A 17,768-nucleotide genomic window follows, 5' to 3' on the forward strand; every position below is an offset into this window, starting at 1 on the left:
TTCTTTTAATTTTTTTTGTTTTGTTTTGCTTTTTTGTTTTTTGAAACTGGGTTTCTTTGTGTAGCCCTGGCTGTCTTAGAATTAACTCTGCAGACCAGGCTGGCCTTGAACTCACAGATACCCACCTGCCTCTGCCTTCTGAGTGCTGGAAATACAGGCGTGCACTACAATTGCCTGGTTATTATTTCACTTCATTTTGTTTTGTTTTTAACATCTCTTTTGTTTCTTTTCTCTGGAACAGTCTCTTAACTTTTCTTTGACTTTTACAAGCCTGACTTCAGTCATTTGTTTGTTTTTGAGACAGTACTTTGATATGTAGCCCATACCGGCCCATACCCTCCACTTTCTGCCTCCCCAGTGCTGGGATTTCAGACACACCACGCTTGACAATTTTTGGGAACTACAAATCAGTTGATTCTTCTGTTATTTATTAATGATTAGGTTCAGATATGGTACTTAGTGTAGGAAGCCCCCCCTCTCTGTGTATGTGTGTGGGGGGGGCAAGGTGGAGTGAGGTGAGGGCATGTGGTGTTGATTTGTCCCAATTCTGGTCTATTCGGTTTGGTCAGTTATGAAGGTAGCATCTGCCTGGCAGCTCCCATGCGTCCTGCTTCACAGTGACATCTGATGTCATTGTGATCTGAGCAAGGAAAGTGCCAGCAGGGAGCAAGACAGTGCAGCCAGGCAAACCTCCCTCCCTTGCCCAGCCAGGCCCCTTCCAACATCCCCAGTCCCCCACCTGTCTCTAGATACATAGGTGAGCTAAAATATTCGTACATCGTGTGAATGCAGCATATTCCTATACCTTGTTTTATTTTGCTCACATTTTGGAGTCCTTTTTTTTTTTTTTTTTTTACCTACAAAGAGATTTCTTATTTGGCTTAAGCTTTCCGGACCCCCTGTGGTACCTACCATATCAGGTAGTGCAGCTTCTGACCTGGCCCTCTGTGCTGGGCATGAAGCCCAGGCCTCACACACACAAACAAGCAGTTCACCACTTAGCTACAGCCCTTCACTTCCAAGAGAAAAGAACCTGACGTTCAGAGAGGGTAAAGGACAGGTCCTCAAGGTCAGAGACGACAGGAGCCTAGAAACCAGCTTGCTCCCCCACCTTCCACTTCCACACACAGGGAGCCTACAGTTCTTAGCACAGAGAGCTGGGCCATCCGGGGACTCCAGCTTGGAGCCCACCCTTAGCCTGCCTGTTCTCTTCTGCCTAGCTGTGCCTGCCAGGTTCGCTTTTTGGCTTTCATTAGGGACTTCCCTCCAGCACCCTGCTGTGCTGGTCTTGGGAGCCCTATTGACCCTCTGACAGTCCAAGACAGATTGGCCAGCCTGTGTACTCAGGTGCAGTATGCGCACATGGAGACCAGATGAGGAATCGCTGTGGGGGCCGGGCCCACTATGGTGGGAGATCCAGCACAGAGGAGGGTAAGACCGAGCACCCTGGACACCTGCCTGCTCTCCCCAAATTCACTTCCTTCCTGAGGTTCCTGGTTCCCCCTCTCACCAGGCCTGGACCATGCAGAACCCCAAGTGAACTTATGAAGGATTGTTTTGGAAGGCCTGGGATATGGGGTAAACCTAGGTTCAAAAACAGTGCAGATTTTCTGCCAGACTGGTGGATGGAAGCTCTTCATAAGCCTCAGTTTCCCCAGGACAATGAGGAAGAAAGTAGTCTTCACAGGGCCCACCAGGCGGCGGGGTGTGGCCAGCAGATGTCCCCTCCCCCTTTGCTGGCTTCTTAGGACTCCTATTTCCTGTCTAGCTGTGGAAGCCCCCAAACACAGTGAACCCGTCTGAAGTTCTCCCTCGCCTTGCAGGCATTTATTTGCTCCCATGGCTTCAAAAGGGCAGTATGGACCCCAGAATGAGGGATCTGCCCATATGTCCCATGACACTCCAAGAAGGCTTTTGAGGGTACCATGGGATTCTAGCCTTGTGTGCAGTGCAAAGGGGCCTGAGCCCAGAGGGGACACTGAGACAGGGTTGCCTGAAGATAGGGACTTCAGCGAGGGAGGAAGGCTCAAGCAGGCCGTGTGAGCAGGAGAGGGGACCCAGGCTTCAGTGAAATAGGCAGGGACTCCCGTGGGCTCCAAGAGAGGCTGTGTAGCAGGCCAAGTCAGCAGGACAAAGACTGGTGGGGGGCGCTATGCTCTCAGAGAGGACAGCAGGGATAAAGAGGACTCAAAGGAGAGGGAACGCTCAAGGGGAAGGTCTCTGGGAAAGGCTGAAGGCACCCAGGCTTTATAGTTCAGGAGGAAGACGGCTGTGTGTAGAGGGCTAGAGTGGGTGACTACTGAGAAGCCCTGGGGCAGCCTGGGCTCTCTTCCCAGCTAGACTTTCGGTGCACTGGTATTAGTTAACAGTGGGGTCCAGCTTCCTGAAGTTTGTACTTGCTGCCACTGCAGCAGGCAGCCAGTACCAGGGTGGCCTCTGGGGAACAGAGGTGAAACTGCTGCTTCATGTAGCTGTGCCTTCCTGCTGATGAAAGGAAGGTCAGAGGACCATCTTGACCCCAGGAGCACCAGCATCACTAATCTACACAAGGCCAGGGCCTGGGCTGAGGGTCCTGGAGAGGGCACAGGGGCTATGGGCCCTCAATGATGTGCAAGCTGCCTCTGCAGAGATGGACTGGAGCGCAGAGCTACTGAACTAGGCAGCAGGCCTGCTGACGGTGGCCATGCCGGGCTCTGTCCACCATGCTATGCTGATTCCGCCCTGCCAAGCTCACAGCATGAAATAAGGTACAGTAGCTTCATGGCAGGGACAGCCGGCTGGGGATGAGCCCCTTCTTTCTGATCCTACAGGGTCTGTTAGTCCCTCTGTCCCCTTAGTCCCTCTCTGCAGGGATGCTGGTATGTTTGGTACCCCCAGCAGGGTTGGAGGGTGAGACTTAAGTATAAATAAATAAGCAGGGAACAGATGGTGTTGGGGAGGGGGCAGGCCAGGGCCTCCCACTTCTTGCTGGGAAAACACTGCTGGTCTGGCAAATGGATTCCAGACTCTGGCTGGGAGCCTCACTCTTGCCTGCTGCCCTAGGACCCACCTGGGGCTTGGGAGAAATGTTGGGTTTGGGGCTCTGAGTCCTGGGTTCTGTCTAGCTCTTGTTCCTTTCCTGTGTGTCTTTGAACAAGTTTCATTACTTCTCTGTGCTTCCAGTCCCTGTCTGTCCAGGATGCACTGTGTCAAGTTCCTGTTCACATACAGGCTCCCTCCTCTGGAAAGCCTCCCTTGATTAATACAGGCGGACTGTTAGGTACAGGCAACAGCTCAGTATCGTAAGAAGGACATGGAGGACATGGGTGTTTGAGTCTTGTGTGTGTGTGTGTGTGTGTGTGTGTGTGTGTGTGTGTTGGTGGGTGTCATGAACATGTGTGTGCCTGTTCATGTGGAGGTCAGAGGTAAACCTGGAGTGTTATTCCTCAGGGGCCATTAACCTTGTTATTTGGATACAGTGTCTCACTGGCTTGGGTTTGCCAGTTTGACTAGGCTGGCTGGCCAGTGAGCCCCAGGAATCTGTCTACTCCTTCCTCCCCAGCACCAGGATACAAGTGTGTGCCATCCAGCTTTTTAAGGTGGATCCGAGGGGATTGAACTCAGGTCCTCATGCATGTGTGGCTTGCATTTTACCAGTTAAGCTAACCTTCCAGCCTTCTGTCTGTTGGGGGTCTGCTGTGTGCCTGTCACCAAGCCATTCAGGTCATCAGACTTGTGCAGCTTGTACCCAGTGGGCTGTCTTCCCCGGCCTGGCATTGCCTGTCTAAGGCTTGTGGCTCTCAGGATCTCTCCAGCTCTGGTGCTCTGTCATCAGGCTCTCAGCTTCTACACAATGTCTTGTTAGGATCTGAAAGCATTTTTGTTTTTGTTTTGATTGTGCATTTAGTTTGTTTATATATATGGGTAGTTTGTTTATATATATATGGGTATTTTGCTTCTGTCTATGGGCTTTGTTGCATGTATATTGTACCTCAAAAGTAACTTTACAATATATGCATTTGAATTTAGAACCCAGGGTGCTGGAGAGACAGCTCAGGCGTTAAGGGCACTGGATGCTCTTCCAGAGGACCCAGGTTCAATTCCCAACACCCAACATGGCAGCTAACAACTGTCTGTAACAGCAGTTCAAGGATATTGATGCTCTCTTCTACTCCTCGGGATTCTGCATGCATATGGGGCACATAAGCTTGCTTCTTCCCTTCCTCTCTCTCTTACAGACACACACACAAATACACACACACACACACATTAAAAAAAGATAATAAAAAATAAACTTAAAAGCCAAACTCCCATTGCAATATTAAACAGTTCTGAGGGAATAGCCAAAGTTCCAAATAATGTCTACCACACAGTGAAGTTTGTAGTCAATGGATAGACAGGAAATAGAATCTTTAAAACAAGATTAAGATGCACAAAACCTATGTCTTCTAGGTAGACCCAGGAATAGAAGCACAAGTTGATCTCATGCCTATGTAGAGGAGGAATGCTACAGACAGGCAGGTTGTAGCTGTTTTAAAAATGTTTGGTTCTGCTGGGTGTCAGTGGTGAACGCCTTTAATCCCAGGGCTTGGGAGGCTGAGGCAGGCAGATCTCTGTGAGTTTTAGGCAGATCTGACCTACAGAGCGAGTGCCAGGAGAGGCTCCAGAGCTACAGAGTTCGAAAAACTTTAAAACAAGATTTGTTTAAAAAAAATTTTTTCTATCTGCTTTGTGTGTGAGCACACATGTGTGTATAGTAACCACGAGAGACTGAATGTGACACGTCACGCATGGGTATGCTTTGGCACACACGTGGAGGTAGAGAGCATTTTGCTAGAATCTGTTTGCTCCTTCCATTATCTAACTTTCAGGATGTGACTTCCACCAGGCTTGTTGGTGAGCCCCTTACCTGCCTTTGGGCCCTTGTCCTAGTTTCCTTTCTGTTTCTATGTTAAATACCACAACCAAAAAAACTTAGGAAGGAAAAGGTTTCTTTCATCTTACAAGTTACCGAACACCAAGGAAGCCAAGGCAGGAGCTTGAAGCAGAAACCCCAGAGGAACAAACACTGCTTGTTTCCCCCTTATACTCAGCTACCTTTCTTATGCAGCTGGGGATGGTGCCACCCACGGTGGGCAGGGCCATTCTACAATCAGCCAACAATCAGAAAATGTCCCACAGACATGTGCACAGCCAGTCTGATGGAGGCAGTCCCTCTACCTAGGAGCAGCCTGAATGTCCACCACACTCTCTTACCTGCCCTTCTCTAGGCTCTTCACCCCAGCTGCTTCACACCAGTGTCACATCTTGGCTGCTGCTGAGGACATGTCCCACTAGGTCCCTGACAGCAGGCCAGTGTAAATGCCTGAATGCTAACACTGAATTAAGAGGAAAGCCCCTTCTTTAATCGTTGGACATTTCCTAGAGCAATAGGCCTTCAACGAACACAGCCTGTGGTTGGATCAGATGAGCTTCCGAGGGGCATCTTCCAGGACAGAGCCCCGGACCTCACCTGTGTGAGCCTTGGGTTTTCATCACCAAGGTTGAGGTGGCCATTCCACCTGCCTTGCGGTGTCATTGTGGGGACCAAAAGATTGCATTTGGAGAACAAATCAGGAAAGTGTATGTGCTTAAATACAGAAAACCAGAAGAGGACACAGGACAAGGGGACTGAGACACCCTCTGCAGCCCTGCTGCCCAGGCAGGTTCCTACAAGAAGGCCAGGGTCCTGTGAAATACTCATTAGCAAAAAGAGGGCAGTCACAGCTAGATCTGGAGGGAGGGAGGGAGCGAGGGAGGGAGCGGCCACTGGATACCCACCCACACCCCAGGGTAGCACGCAGCCAACCTCAGGTTCTCATTTGTTTCCCATTTTATCTAAGACAAAAGCAGAAATTCAGAAATTCAAGATCAGTGCACGCCCTCCAAGTCCCTGTGGCTTTATCTTGAAGGTAACACTTGTTTTTATTTGTTCGTGTGATTGATTGGTTGCTTGGGATTTTTTAGCTGGGGTGTTTCTATGTAGCCCATGCTGGCCTCTTGATCCTCCTGCCTCAACTTCCTTAGTGCCTGGACTACAGTCTTGGATTACCGTGCCCCGTTTCTCTTGGGTTTTTAGAACTGCATTTCTTTCCTTCCCTACCCTTTGGGCTCCTGGGAACTGAGCCCCACTGTGTGCCCTGTGTTTGGTTGTATCTCTTGGGTGCTAGCTGCTGAGTGAGGCTCATGCCTTGATACTATTTTGATCCAGTCCCAGTCCCAGGCAAGAACCTGGCTCTACCTTGAAAACCCCTAGCTCCTGATCATACTTCATAGCCTGCTGGCACAAGGGACCAGGCATCACCTGGGTGGTGATGATGGCGCTTCCTCGGGGCTAAACCTTGGCCTCCCTTCTCATCTCAGTGGCCTCTGTCAGGCTACATCCTTCCAGGGCTTCGAGCCCCAAAAAGGCTACTTAGGGGAGAGGTCTTTGGGTCAGGGCAGAATCTCTGTATTTTCTATAGGCCTGAGGGCTGCTGCAGCCCCTTTAAGGGTCTTTGAGAGCTATCAGGGCTTCTGGATAGAGTCATTTGGGCCAGACACCTGCTTTCAGCTGTGTGCTCATCTAGGCAGGGCTAAGACAAGAGTAGGAAATTCAGTCCTAAAAACCCAAGAGAAACTGGGTATGGTAATCCATGCCTGTAATCCCAGCACTAAAGAGGCTGAGCCAGGAGGAGCAAGAGGGCCAGCATGGGCTACATAGAAGCATCCTGTGGGGGAGGGGAACATCCTACACAAGGCCTTCCTTTATAGACAAGGAAACAGATTTGGAGAGGTTCATTTATGTCCAGGGCAGCTGGAAATTGGGTTTTCTCCTCTGTTAAATAAGGGGTAAAATTACCCCTGCAAAGATAACCTTGATACTTAAGGGTGCAAGACAGCTTTAGAACCCCACACTACCACTGGCACATAATAGGCGCCCAGTCAGTGGTTCTTACTGTTCTGAACGGGATGATGCCCACAAGAGCTGGTAGCTAGTCAGTGGCACAGACATTGAAACGCAAAGGCTTTCATCTGAAGTGACTAGCCACACAGCAAAACAGCGGCCACAGCGGCGCCATCAACAATGTTAGTGTTTCCCAAAAGGGTTAACCCCAAGGTGGTGTATTGAGTTGTCAGGTGGCTACACCTGCCTGGCACCCAGGGGCAGCTTTCAGCGCAGAGATGGCTAGGGGACACAGGGAGGCAGCCTGCAGGAGGCCCGCGCGCTGTGTGCAGAATCAGCGCGCCTGGAAGACATTACACGGCTGTCGGCCTGGGGGCGGGGGGCGCGTCGCCGGGAGTTCCGGAGGGGGTCCCGGAGGCGGCCGCGCCGGGGAGGGGACAGCCGGCCACAAAGCGTGCTTTGTTCTTCCCTCCCCCCCGGAGCTGGAACCAATGGATTGGCGGCAGCTGAGGTCATCTGCCAGGCAAAGCCGGGGGTCAGGCTCGGGATGGGGCCCCAGGGCAAGAACCTCCAAGGATCCCCATATAGGGCGGAGCCAGCTGGAGCACCCAGACAGGTGGCTGCTTGATTTGGGACTCAGTTTCTGATCTGTGCCATAAGGAAAACCATGTTTGTCCTGCCCACTTCTAGGGCTGGCTGTGGGGCTGGCAAAAGAGGCTGCAACCTTTATCCTATGGAAGGGGGAGAACCTGGAAGTAGGTGTGGTGGGTAAACCCACCATGAAGTCTGGAGGTCTCCCAGATCCCTTCCAGGCCAGGGCAGTCAGAGCCTCTCCAAGAGTTCCCTCTGACCCAGACTCCAGGCCTGACCTGCTGTCTCCAGCATTGGCACCTGAGTCTAGGACCCAGTTGAAGCTTGGTGCTCTAGGATCCAAGGTAGTGTTCGGGGACCACCCAGGAGGCTATCCTAACTGCAGGCTGTTGTGGGAGAGGGCTGAGCATCCTCACCTAGCAGCTGGCAACTAGAGTCCATTCAGTCCCTCATCCCACCTGCACAGGTACCTTTCTCTGAGACATAGCTGTTAGTGTTGGGCACAAAGCCCCTGTCAAGCCCAAAAAGTGCTCAAAGTGTATGTATTTTCTTTTTTAAATATTGTATTTATTTTTAGTTATGTGTATGTTTGTATGTATGTGCATTTGAGTACAGTTGCCCTTGGAGGCCAGAAGAGGACATCAGATTCCCTGGAGTTGGAATTACAGGTGGTTGTGAGCTGCCCAGCTTGGGGAAAGGGCTTATAACTTTCTATCGTTCTCAACCATGATCATGGTCCAAAAAGGGACTGGAATTCGGAAGAAGTGTCCCCAAGCTCTGCCTGGGTAGCATTTGGAACATCTCCTCTGGAAAGTTCACTAATAAGGAGAAACTGGGTAGAAGGCTATGTGTCACCAGGCTCTTCTGTTTCTAGGTGTCCAGTTGATAGAACACCGCAGGGGATGTGGGGATCACAAATCGCACAAGCCGACATTGGACTCCCAAGTGTCCACCAACAGAACGACTTACATTCATACCGGAACACCAGGCAGTGACAAAAAAGAGTGGCCTCCCTCACCTGGGATGCATTTGCTCAACATCTGCCTGATGAACACCTGCTGAGTGCAAGGTACTGCTCTCAGGGCTGGGCTCAGGGTGATAGGTGGGGAAGACCCGCTATGATCTGCATTCTGGTGGGCTGGGAAGGTATCAGTGGAGACCAAAGAGAAATGAAGAAAATAAGATGGCAAGGGAACAACAGATGGGGAGTGGCCTTCAGAAAAAGAGGCCACAGAGCAGACATCCGCCTGAGTGTTCTGGAGGAGTCCAGTTGCCAGTGCAGGCAGTGGCCACTGCCAAGAGACACCAATCTGAAACAGTGTTTTGAAAAAGGTTGGGGTGCTGGAGAGATGGTTCCGTGGTTAAGAGCACTGGCTGCTCTTTCAGAGGATCAGGGTTCAATTCTCAGCACCTTCACAGCAGCTCAAAACTGTTTACATACAGTTCCAGAGGACTGATGCCCTCTTCTAGCCTCCCTGGGCACCAGAGGGTGCCAGGGTACTGGGGCTGGAGAGACGGCTCAGGCATTAGAGTGCTTGCTGTGCAAGCATGCAGACGTGAGTCTGAGTCTCCAAGAAGACATCTAAAAAGCTGGGTGTGGCTGTGTACGCCTATAATCCCAGTGCTGGGAAGATAGAGGCAGAAGATCATTGGAGCTTGCTGGCCAGACGGCCTAGCTGAAAGGGTGTGGTGATATTTTGTGTATGCCATAACAAATAAAGCTTGCCTGAAGATCAGAGTGCAGAGCTCGACACACCAGTTAGCCATAGAGACCAGGGAGTGGTGGCACACACCTTTAATCCCAACAGTTAGGAAACCGAGGCAGACTGATCTCTGTTAACTCAAGACCACCCTGGACTGTGCAAAATTGATCCAGTCTAAATGAGAAACAGCTCACACAAAGGTGATCCTAGCACTTGGGATCACATGCCATTAATCCCAGCACTAGGGAGGTGGAGACAGGAGCGATATGGCTGGGCAGAGAGGACTATAAGGTGGGAGGAGCCAGGAGCTCAGTGCAGTCTGAGTAGTCAGTCTGAGGACAGGATTGCCCCTTTGGTCTGAGCATTGGTACAGGTGAGAACTCTAATGGCTAGCCACTCTGCTTCTCTGATCCTTCAGCTTTCACCCCCTGATAGCTGAGTTTTTTTATTATTAAGAACAATCAGAATTTGTGCTACAAATGGGTGAGCTCCAGTCAGGTTCAGGGAAAGACTCTACTGGGACAGCATTTGAACAATTACATAGTGAGACTTTGTCTCAAAAAGCAAGGGCTGGAGAAATGGCTCAGTCTTTAAATGGCTCTTCCAGAGGATCAGAGTTCAGTTCCTCCCATCCACATGAGGAGGCTTACAATCTCTGCTGACACTAGGTCCTGGGGGATCTGTAGGTACTCACACTCATATGCACACACGGATACACATACATATATTTTAAATAATAAAAAACCCTTAAACAGACAAAAAGCCCAGAGAGTGACTGAGGAAAAAATACCTAACATTGACCTCTGGCCTCACACCACACACACACACACACACACACACCACAAAAATATCTAGACATGCATGAATGTATACAAATTCATTCTACAGTCTGGCAGACTTCAGGAAGGACGTGTGCCAAAACTCACTGCTCTAAGAGGCCAAGGGGACAGCCAAGTCTAGGACCCAGGATGAACTTCAGACTTCTCCTAGTGTTTTAACTGAGAATGTTTAGTTATTTAAGCTTTTAATATTTTTTAGGGCTTTTTGGGACATTCTCATAATGTAGCCCGGCTTACCCTAAACTTGTAATACTCCTACTTTACCCTCCAAGTGCTGGGATTACAAGTACGCATCTTTTAATTAATGTCTAATCTTATTAAAACTGGAAAATTAATCTAAATCTACCATGGAGGGTTGGTTCCAGGGCCTTAAGGATCCTCAAGGACCCCTACACACTGCTGTTTTTGGGGGGCAGAGGAAGAGACACATGATATGAGAATCCAGGAGAAGCTCACCGCCCAGCTTGGATGGGCTCAGAGCTTCTGGGAGGTGCCCCCGCTGTAGAGGAACCCAGCACCCCTAAGGTATAAGTATAGGGCAGGCAGGATGAACAGCACCTGGGGGCCACACCCAGGCTTCATCACAACAATCCTTCCCTCAATCATGTCCTCCAATCCAGTGCCTTCCCCAAGACGCAGCTCTGTTCTAGGGACGTGACAGCAGCGCCACTTGCTGGTAAAGGATGGAAATGCAGCCTAGTGCCAATTGACCTCCACATTGAAGCCCCTCTCTCCCTGTCCTGCCCATTTTTCTCTCTCTGATGGAACCAGTATGCCAGCCAAAGGCTCTACCAAACTACTTTCCCTATGCCTATTTTCATGTGGAGACAGGATTTTACTAAATTGTTCAGGGTGGTCTCGTGCTGCCCACGAGGGTCTTGAACCTGATCTTGTCATCTGATCTCAGCCTCTCCAGTGTGGGGATTACAGATATGGGCCATTCTTGGCTCCCAGCTCTTAAGTGACCCGTGCCTCCACCCTGTCCCTTTGCTCCTCTTGAAGCCTGCTTGTTGGGTTCCTCCAAATGGAGTCTGTACCTGGGGTGCTGACTGTGTGCAGTTACCTCAGCAGGTGCATGAGGATTTCTTCACTGGAGACAGTGGCACCTCAAGATAGTGCTTTGCAAGAACATCTTCTGCTCTCCTGGGCCTGCTCACAAAGTTAGGACTGCAGAGCCCATCTGACGGCTTAGAGAATCATGCACATTTATACCCTCCTGCCAGGAGTGGGAAGTACCTGCTCAAGCTGCCCCAGAGCCTAAGGGCCCAGCACAAGAAGCAAGCTGTGTTACATAGTCCTGGCTGCATTCCCTTTACAGTAGCTGTCCTTGAGAACCTTCTGGAAATGTGTTCCTGGGCCTCCAGCTGTTTCTGAGAACTGTCTAGAAATGCATGTTCCTGGGCCCCAGACCAGAGGCAAGGCCCATCAAATCCAACCAAAAGTATTGGGCTAAAGCCATTATGTTAGTTTTTTTTTTTAATCAAATAAACTTTTATTTTGGAATGACTTTAGATTTACAGAAAAGTTGCAGAGACTAAAGAGTTCACCCAGCCCACCCCAGCAGTTTGATTGCCCAAACTGGAGGATAACTAAAACCCAGACCGAATAAGTTTCTAGTTGACCTGTTAATGCTCCCCCATCCCTTTTTGGTCCCAAGAGTCAACTCAAGTACCATGTTGCATTTTATCCCTTTCAGTTTCATTTGCTGGGACTCTCAGTGGGTGAGAAAGCTGTTGACCTCACTATTGGGAAAACAGAAAATGACAGGTGATAAAGCTTCCTGGGTGCCACCTCACTCTGTGGCTTCCACTGCCTCGCCTCGGCCTCCAGGATGCTGTTTGCGGGAGCCCCTCTGGAAGGCCCCATTGTCCACCCCATCCTTGTGACCCTAGTGAGTCATCCTTGAGGGTGGGGTACCCAGCTCTTGTAGACACCCTGTCACAACTGCGTCTAGGTCCCAAGGTCAGTAACTTAAAGGCTAAGACTTGGCATGGCCCTTTGTGTGAGGAGTGCGTATGTATGCGAGCGAGAGATACTGTCACTTGTCCACCAAGATTCATCTATGCTGAATGAACAATAGCCCCGTGTTTTTTACAGTTCCTCCCATTGAGAGCTGGGGTTCATCTGCACCCCTTGAATCTGAGGAATGAATTCAGCAGCAGTGACATTGTCCCAGCACACAGGCTGAAGAAATCTTGTCACCTTAAAACAAAAACTGTGTATGTGGATGCTTTGCTTGCACGCGTGCATATGTCTGTGCACCATGTGTCTGGTGCCCACAGAGGCCAGAAGATGCCAGGTTATCTGGAACTGGGATTACAGTCGTGAGTTACCATGTAGATACTCTTAGCAGCGAGCCACCACTCCAGGATCTGTCTTGTCACTATTACTCTTATGCTTGGAACTCTGAAGCCACCTTGAGAATAAGCCTGAGCTGACCTGTTAGAGAGGCAACAAGGATGACCAAGCCAATCCATCCAACATATGCCACAAGAATAAGTAAGGTGATCCCAGCCCAGCCAGCCCCAGCTGAAGTGACAGCTGACAGTGGGCTAATGAGCAGGACCACACAATGCCAGAGCAGAGCTGCCCAAGTGCTCACCCACAGAATCGTGGGTAAATGAATACTTTTTTTTTTTTTTTAGCTGTTAAGTTTAGGAATAGCTTGTTATATAGCAATGGCTAACTGATACACACTTCTTCCCCTCCTGCTAAGGAGATCCTAATTTGATTGCAGGAGGCACAGTGCCAGTTCCAAGGGATGAACAAGGCGGTCACACTCAGCTGTGACAGCGTTCCCCTTGCAGCTGTGGGTGGCACTGCTAGCTAGCTCTGACCAAGGAGACTATGCAGATATTCTGAATGAGGCTTTCCTTTCAGATAGAAGTTAGTTCAGTAGGCTTCTTCCTTGAGCACAGACATGATTCCTAGCGATTTTGTGGCCATGAAGTAAGGAGCAATAAGGGCAAGGCCAAAAGGTTACCTAGAGTAGGGCCCACCTTCACAGAGCAGTTGGCACAATACTGTGTGAGTTATCTGTTCCAGGACTCAGACTATGGGGGAAACAAGCCTCCATGGTGCCCTAGGGTTTCCTCTATTTCCTAGTATCTAGTTCATGTAGTGATAGGCTATCATAAAGATGAAAATGGAGGGGGTCCTCGTCTCCATGCCCATCTTTCTCACTTCCTCCTCCTGGTGTGCCTTCAGGATCAAGGCCATGACATCTTTTCACAGACAGGGAGCTGGGGCCCCCTCATTCCTAGGCCTGGGGGGGGGGGCTAGTACAGAGGCACCAAGAGGCAGACCTCTCTCCTTAGGTATAAAGAGAACATATCCCCACTACAGGTTCCGGCCACTGGGGGCCTCGTGTGTCTTCTGGACTCTGGAAGGTAGTGCTGGTGTGCAGGGGGTGGGGTGATCCGGAGGTTTCTACTGCAAGTCTGGCGTGGATGCGCCCAGGTACACTCTCAGGTCTGAAAGGGTGGACTGCACAAGCTTGGCAGGAATGGTCTCTCTCTGGAGCTGCTGGTAGGCGGCATAGCGGTGGCAGCCCCCGAATGAGTAGTAGTAGTCACCACCCTGGGCCCCTTTGATCCAGAGGACATCGATGGGGGGCACTCTGTCAGGGTCCTCCTAGAGAGAAAGGTCACAGTGGGAGTGAGCATGGCACTATGCTTGAGAACTGGCAAAATGTTTTGTGAAGCCAAATGAGTGACTATAAAGGGCTCATGCTGCTAGGAGCAGCAAGCTCTCCGCCACCTAGGGCTTCTGCAAGCTGGCAGGCCTGTGTTGTCTTGGCAGCTTGAAAACCAGCCCCAAGAGTATTTCCAGCAGAGCAATGGCAGATGCTGTAAGTGGGGGGGGGCTTCCCCCAAAGACTAGGTGTGGAGTATTTATCTATAACCATGTGAACGATATACCCTGTGCCCACTTAGTTCACATTTGGGGGACAGCACACCCAGGGGGCAAGGACTGTCTCACCCAGACAGGGTTTCTGTCCCAGGAACAGACTGAAGGAGGAAGTGAATGATGGCATGACAAATGCTATGAAGACAGTCTTAGAGATGACAAGTCAGGAAGGAAGACCATGGGTCTCTCTGAAGTGACAAGGGGTACAGAACCACTTGGGAGGCTACAGAAGCTACAGCTATGGACTAGTTTAGGTTAAGAGCCCAAATGCCTGAACCATGGCTCCTCTGCAGAACAGCCAGGGACCTGTGCCGGGCAGATAGCCGCTATGTTCAACAAGCAGAGCGGTGGGGGAAGTCAGGGAGGGCTCCATGGAGGGGTGGCCCTGGACAGCTGCATTTGGCAGTCCTTGTGTTGAAGTTATGAGAGTGGGTGGCTTCAAGAATGGTCCCTCTAGAGGGCTGAAGAGATAGCTCAGTGGTTAAGAACACTGGCTGCTCACTGTTCCAGAGGTCCAGAGTTCAATTCCAAGCAAACCCATGGAGGCTCACAACCATCTGTAATGAGATCTGGCACTCTCTTCTGACCTGCACATGTGCAGACAGAATACTGTATACACAATAAATACATTTAAAAAAGTTGTCCCTCTGAATGTCCATTTCCTAATCTTTAGGACCTGTGAAACCCACGTTACATAGTGGAAATCTGCTGATAGGAGTGGGCTTTAAGCTCCTGAAATTGATATTGTCCTGGGTTGCCCAGGCAGGCTGAATGTAATCACCAGGTTCTTTGAAAGCAGAAGGCTGTGGCAAATGAGCTCACAGTGACCTGATATGGGAACCACTACCTACTGCTATTTTGAAGATAAGGGAGAGGCCCTCAGGTAAAGGGTTCAGTTGTCAACTTGATGAAATCAGAATCACTTTAGAGGTGTGCCTCTCTGGGCATGCCTCTGGGGGTTTATAGTGGTTAGGTTACCTGGGATGGGATACATCCACTATAGGTGGCATCATTCCCTAAGCTAGGATTCTGTACTGTATAAGAAAAAGTGAGCAATGTACAAGCGGATTTTCATCATTTTGATTGGAGATACAATGTGACCAGTGGCCTCGAGCCCCTGCCATCATGACTTCCCTGATGTGATAGACTGTATCCTGGAACTGTGAGCCAATGTAAACCTTGTCACCCTTAAGTTGCATTTGTCAGGGTATTTTGTCCCTGCAAAGGGAAAAGTAACTGAGACTTCAGGAAATGCATTTTCCCTTAAGACCTCAAGAAAACAGTCCTGCTGGCTCCTTATTTTAGCTCAATAAAACACACTTTGAGCTGGGTCTGGTGGGGGGCACCTGTAAGACCAGCACCCAGGAGACCGAAACAGGTTTCAGACCAGCATAGGTATAGAGATGCTCCCTGCTTTAAAAGCAGCAAAAAATCCCCACCGCTTTGGACTTGTGTCTTCTCATAGAGACACACCCTGATTTAAAGGCAGCAACAAAAAGCAAAACAAAACAAAAAGCCATGTCTGTGACAACATGTTTAGGGGGCCAAGGTAGACAGGTCCTTGTCTCCACAAAAACCTGTGGTTGTTGCATGGGACAGAGGTATCTAAATTAGTCATTTAAACCCATCAGTATCCCAGCTGTACTGGGGGCACCCAGGTAACAGTGAGGTCACAGAAGGCCTAGCCCAACAGGGTGGGCGGGGGGGGGGGGGGGGCACTGACGCCAAGCATTAGAAGCAACAAAGAGATTAAAAACGAGGGCTGTGGGGCATTGGTGGCGCTCCTGCTGAACATGCAATCCTTATGTGCACACAAAAACTAAAGCAATGACAAGGATGGGCTGGGAGCACTTCCTGGGGTGAGGTAAGTCTATGCAAAGGCCCAGCCAGCGGTACTCGGAGAGCACTAGGGCTAAGTCCCCTTCCCACAAACAGCTTGAAGGCAACTGCCAAGGTGGCAAAATCTACTTTTGTGAAATTCACACAGGAAGACAGGGGTACAAATTTTAAGACTAAACATCCTCCGGACTTTAGGAGTTCCAGGGACCACTGCTCAAGAATCTGGGAGAATCTTGACCTGATAGAAATGTCCTAGTTTCAGGGAATTACTCTCCATGACAGACTGATTTTGAGCCCCTCCTACTTCCCTACATACAGGACACACCCAGCCCATTGCCATGGCTATCATGGCCAGATGAGACATTAGAATACCCAGGTTGTCTGGGTGTAAAGTCTCATTGTATCATCTTGTAAGCTCTTGACCTAGGACAAGTTGTTTAAAAAAAAAAAAACAAAACAATCCCCAAGCTTCCCGTGCCTCAGTTTCTCCTCCGTAGGGGAAGAACTGCAGCTACGTCACAGAGCTGATCAGAGAAGCTGAAAATCAGCTCCGCGGCGACCGCAGCACTTTGAATATGTGCGTCACGGATTATTACTTTCATGGTCAAGTCCAAGTGAGCAACCTGAGGCACAGGGAGGCTCCGCCAGCCCGTCAAGGTCACACGGGCGAAGCTGAGCTCCCACAGATCCTGGACCCCGACCCTCGCGCCCTTTTTTTCTTGCCCGGGTCGGTAGGCTCGGCGGGCTCACCAGGATCGTGTCCACGAGGCTCTGCACCTTGGCCGGGTCCAGCACAGATGGCAGCGGCCGGATGAGCACGCTGATTGGCACGTTGTGCACCGCGGAGATGCAGCCCGAATGGATGCTGCCTCCCTGAGCGCCGCCGAGTTCCTGTCCCTCGGGCGCCCCCGACCCGCTGCCCACCCGCCGGAGCTCTCCACCCGCGCGCAGCCCCATACCGCCTCCTTGGTCGCCAGCACCGCCCGCCTGCTTTACCCGGGCGGGCTGTACCAAAGTGCAACAGCGGGGGCGACGGTGCTGTGCTTTCCCGGCCCCAGTGGCTCGGCCCGCAAAGGTAATCGTACCCGCCCCCGCGCCGCCCGACAGGAGCCCGGTGTCCTACGTCGACTTGTCTACCGACGACTGCCTGCTGCGGCGACCCGCCACCCCCTCACGAAGCACGCAGTGGGCGCGTCCGGCCGCTGACTCAGGGTGAGTCTGCAAGTCGCGGAGCAAAGTCGCGAGTGACGCACAGAGTTGACTCAGGCTCTGAGAGGCGAGGACGCGGGCGGTCAGGCCTGCCCAGCAAGAATGAGTTGGCTCTCAGTGGGAGATGGGAACAGTGGCCCCCATATGGTAAAGCAGGAATGTGGTGACCTCACACTTCAGAGCCACCCGGCTAGCTGGGAACAGTGTCAATTCCATTTTACAGAGGAGGAAATTGACACACACACACACACAGAGAGAGAGAGAGAGAGAGAGAGAGAGAGAGAGAGAGAGAGAGAGAGAGAGAGAGAGAGAGAGAGAGAGAGAGAGAGAGAGAGAGAGAGAGAGAGAGAGAGAGAGAGAGAGAGAGAGAGAGAGAGAGAGAGAGAGAGAGAGAGAGAGAGAGAGAGAGAGAGAGAGAGAGAGAGAGTTGAGTTGGAGCTAATGAGTGGGTGAGCTGAGGCCCAAATCCGGGCAGCCTTGCTTCACGGATCTCTCTGGATTCCACCGCGGGCTCCCCTGGGTTCAGCAACAAGAACTAGCCACGGCGCCTTCTGGAGTTGTGCTGATTCTGTGTGGTTCTTCCATGAAATTCCACGGGTCGCATATCTTCCAACTATATCCAGGAAGTAAAAGTGGTTGTGGTTACTGAAGGACCTCCTCAAAGTAGGTCTCCTGCGGGGTTGGGAGAGCGAGGAAAAGAAACCAAAGTCAGGTCACCCGACAGCTCAGCAAGTGTCCGGCAGTAGCTGTGGCCGGTGTCAACCCGAACAGCTT

At 50.8% G+C, this 17,768-nt stretch overlaps 1 protein-coding gene across 1 annotated transcript; it reads right to left on the reverse strand.

Annotated features, from left to right (window-relative positions):
* Positions 1 to 11,504: 11,504 nt before the first annotated feature.
* Srxn1 (sulfiredoxin 1) lies at positions 11,505 to 16,840 on the reverse strand. Its single transcript, XM_051193657.1, has 2 exons — positions 16,536 to 16,840; positions 11,505 to 13,670 (listed from the first exon to the last, which is right to left on the reverse strand). The coding sequence occupies exons 1-2, from the start codon at positions 16,740 to 16,742 to the stop codon at positions 13,467 to 13,469; spliced, it is 411 nt and encodes a 136-aa protein (XP_051049614.1). The 5' UTR covers positions 16,743 to 16,840; the 3' UTR covers positions 11,505 to 13,466.
* Between the last annotated feature and the right edge of the window lie 928 nt (positions 16,841 to 17,768).

Source organism: Phodopus roborovskii, unplaced genomic scaffold, assembly GCF_943737965.1.
Source record: "Phodopus roborovskii unplaced genomic scaffold, PHOROB, whole genome shotgun sequence".
Lineage (NCBI taxonomy): Eukaryota > Metazoa > Chordata > Mammalia > Rodentia > Cricetidae > Phodopus > Phodopus roborovskii.

Coding starts and splice junctions, on each gene's coding strand:
- Srxn1 (XM_051193657.1), bottom strand. CDS start 16,742: ATGGGGCTGCGCGCGGGTGGAGAGCTCCGGCGGGTGGGCAGCGGGTCG. Junction 13,671..16,535: donor GCCTCGTGGACACGATCCTG/GTGAGCCCGCCG, acceptor CTTTCTCTCTAG/GAGGACCCTGACAGAGTGCC.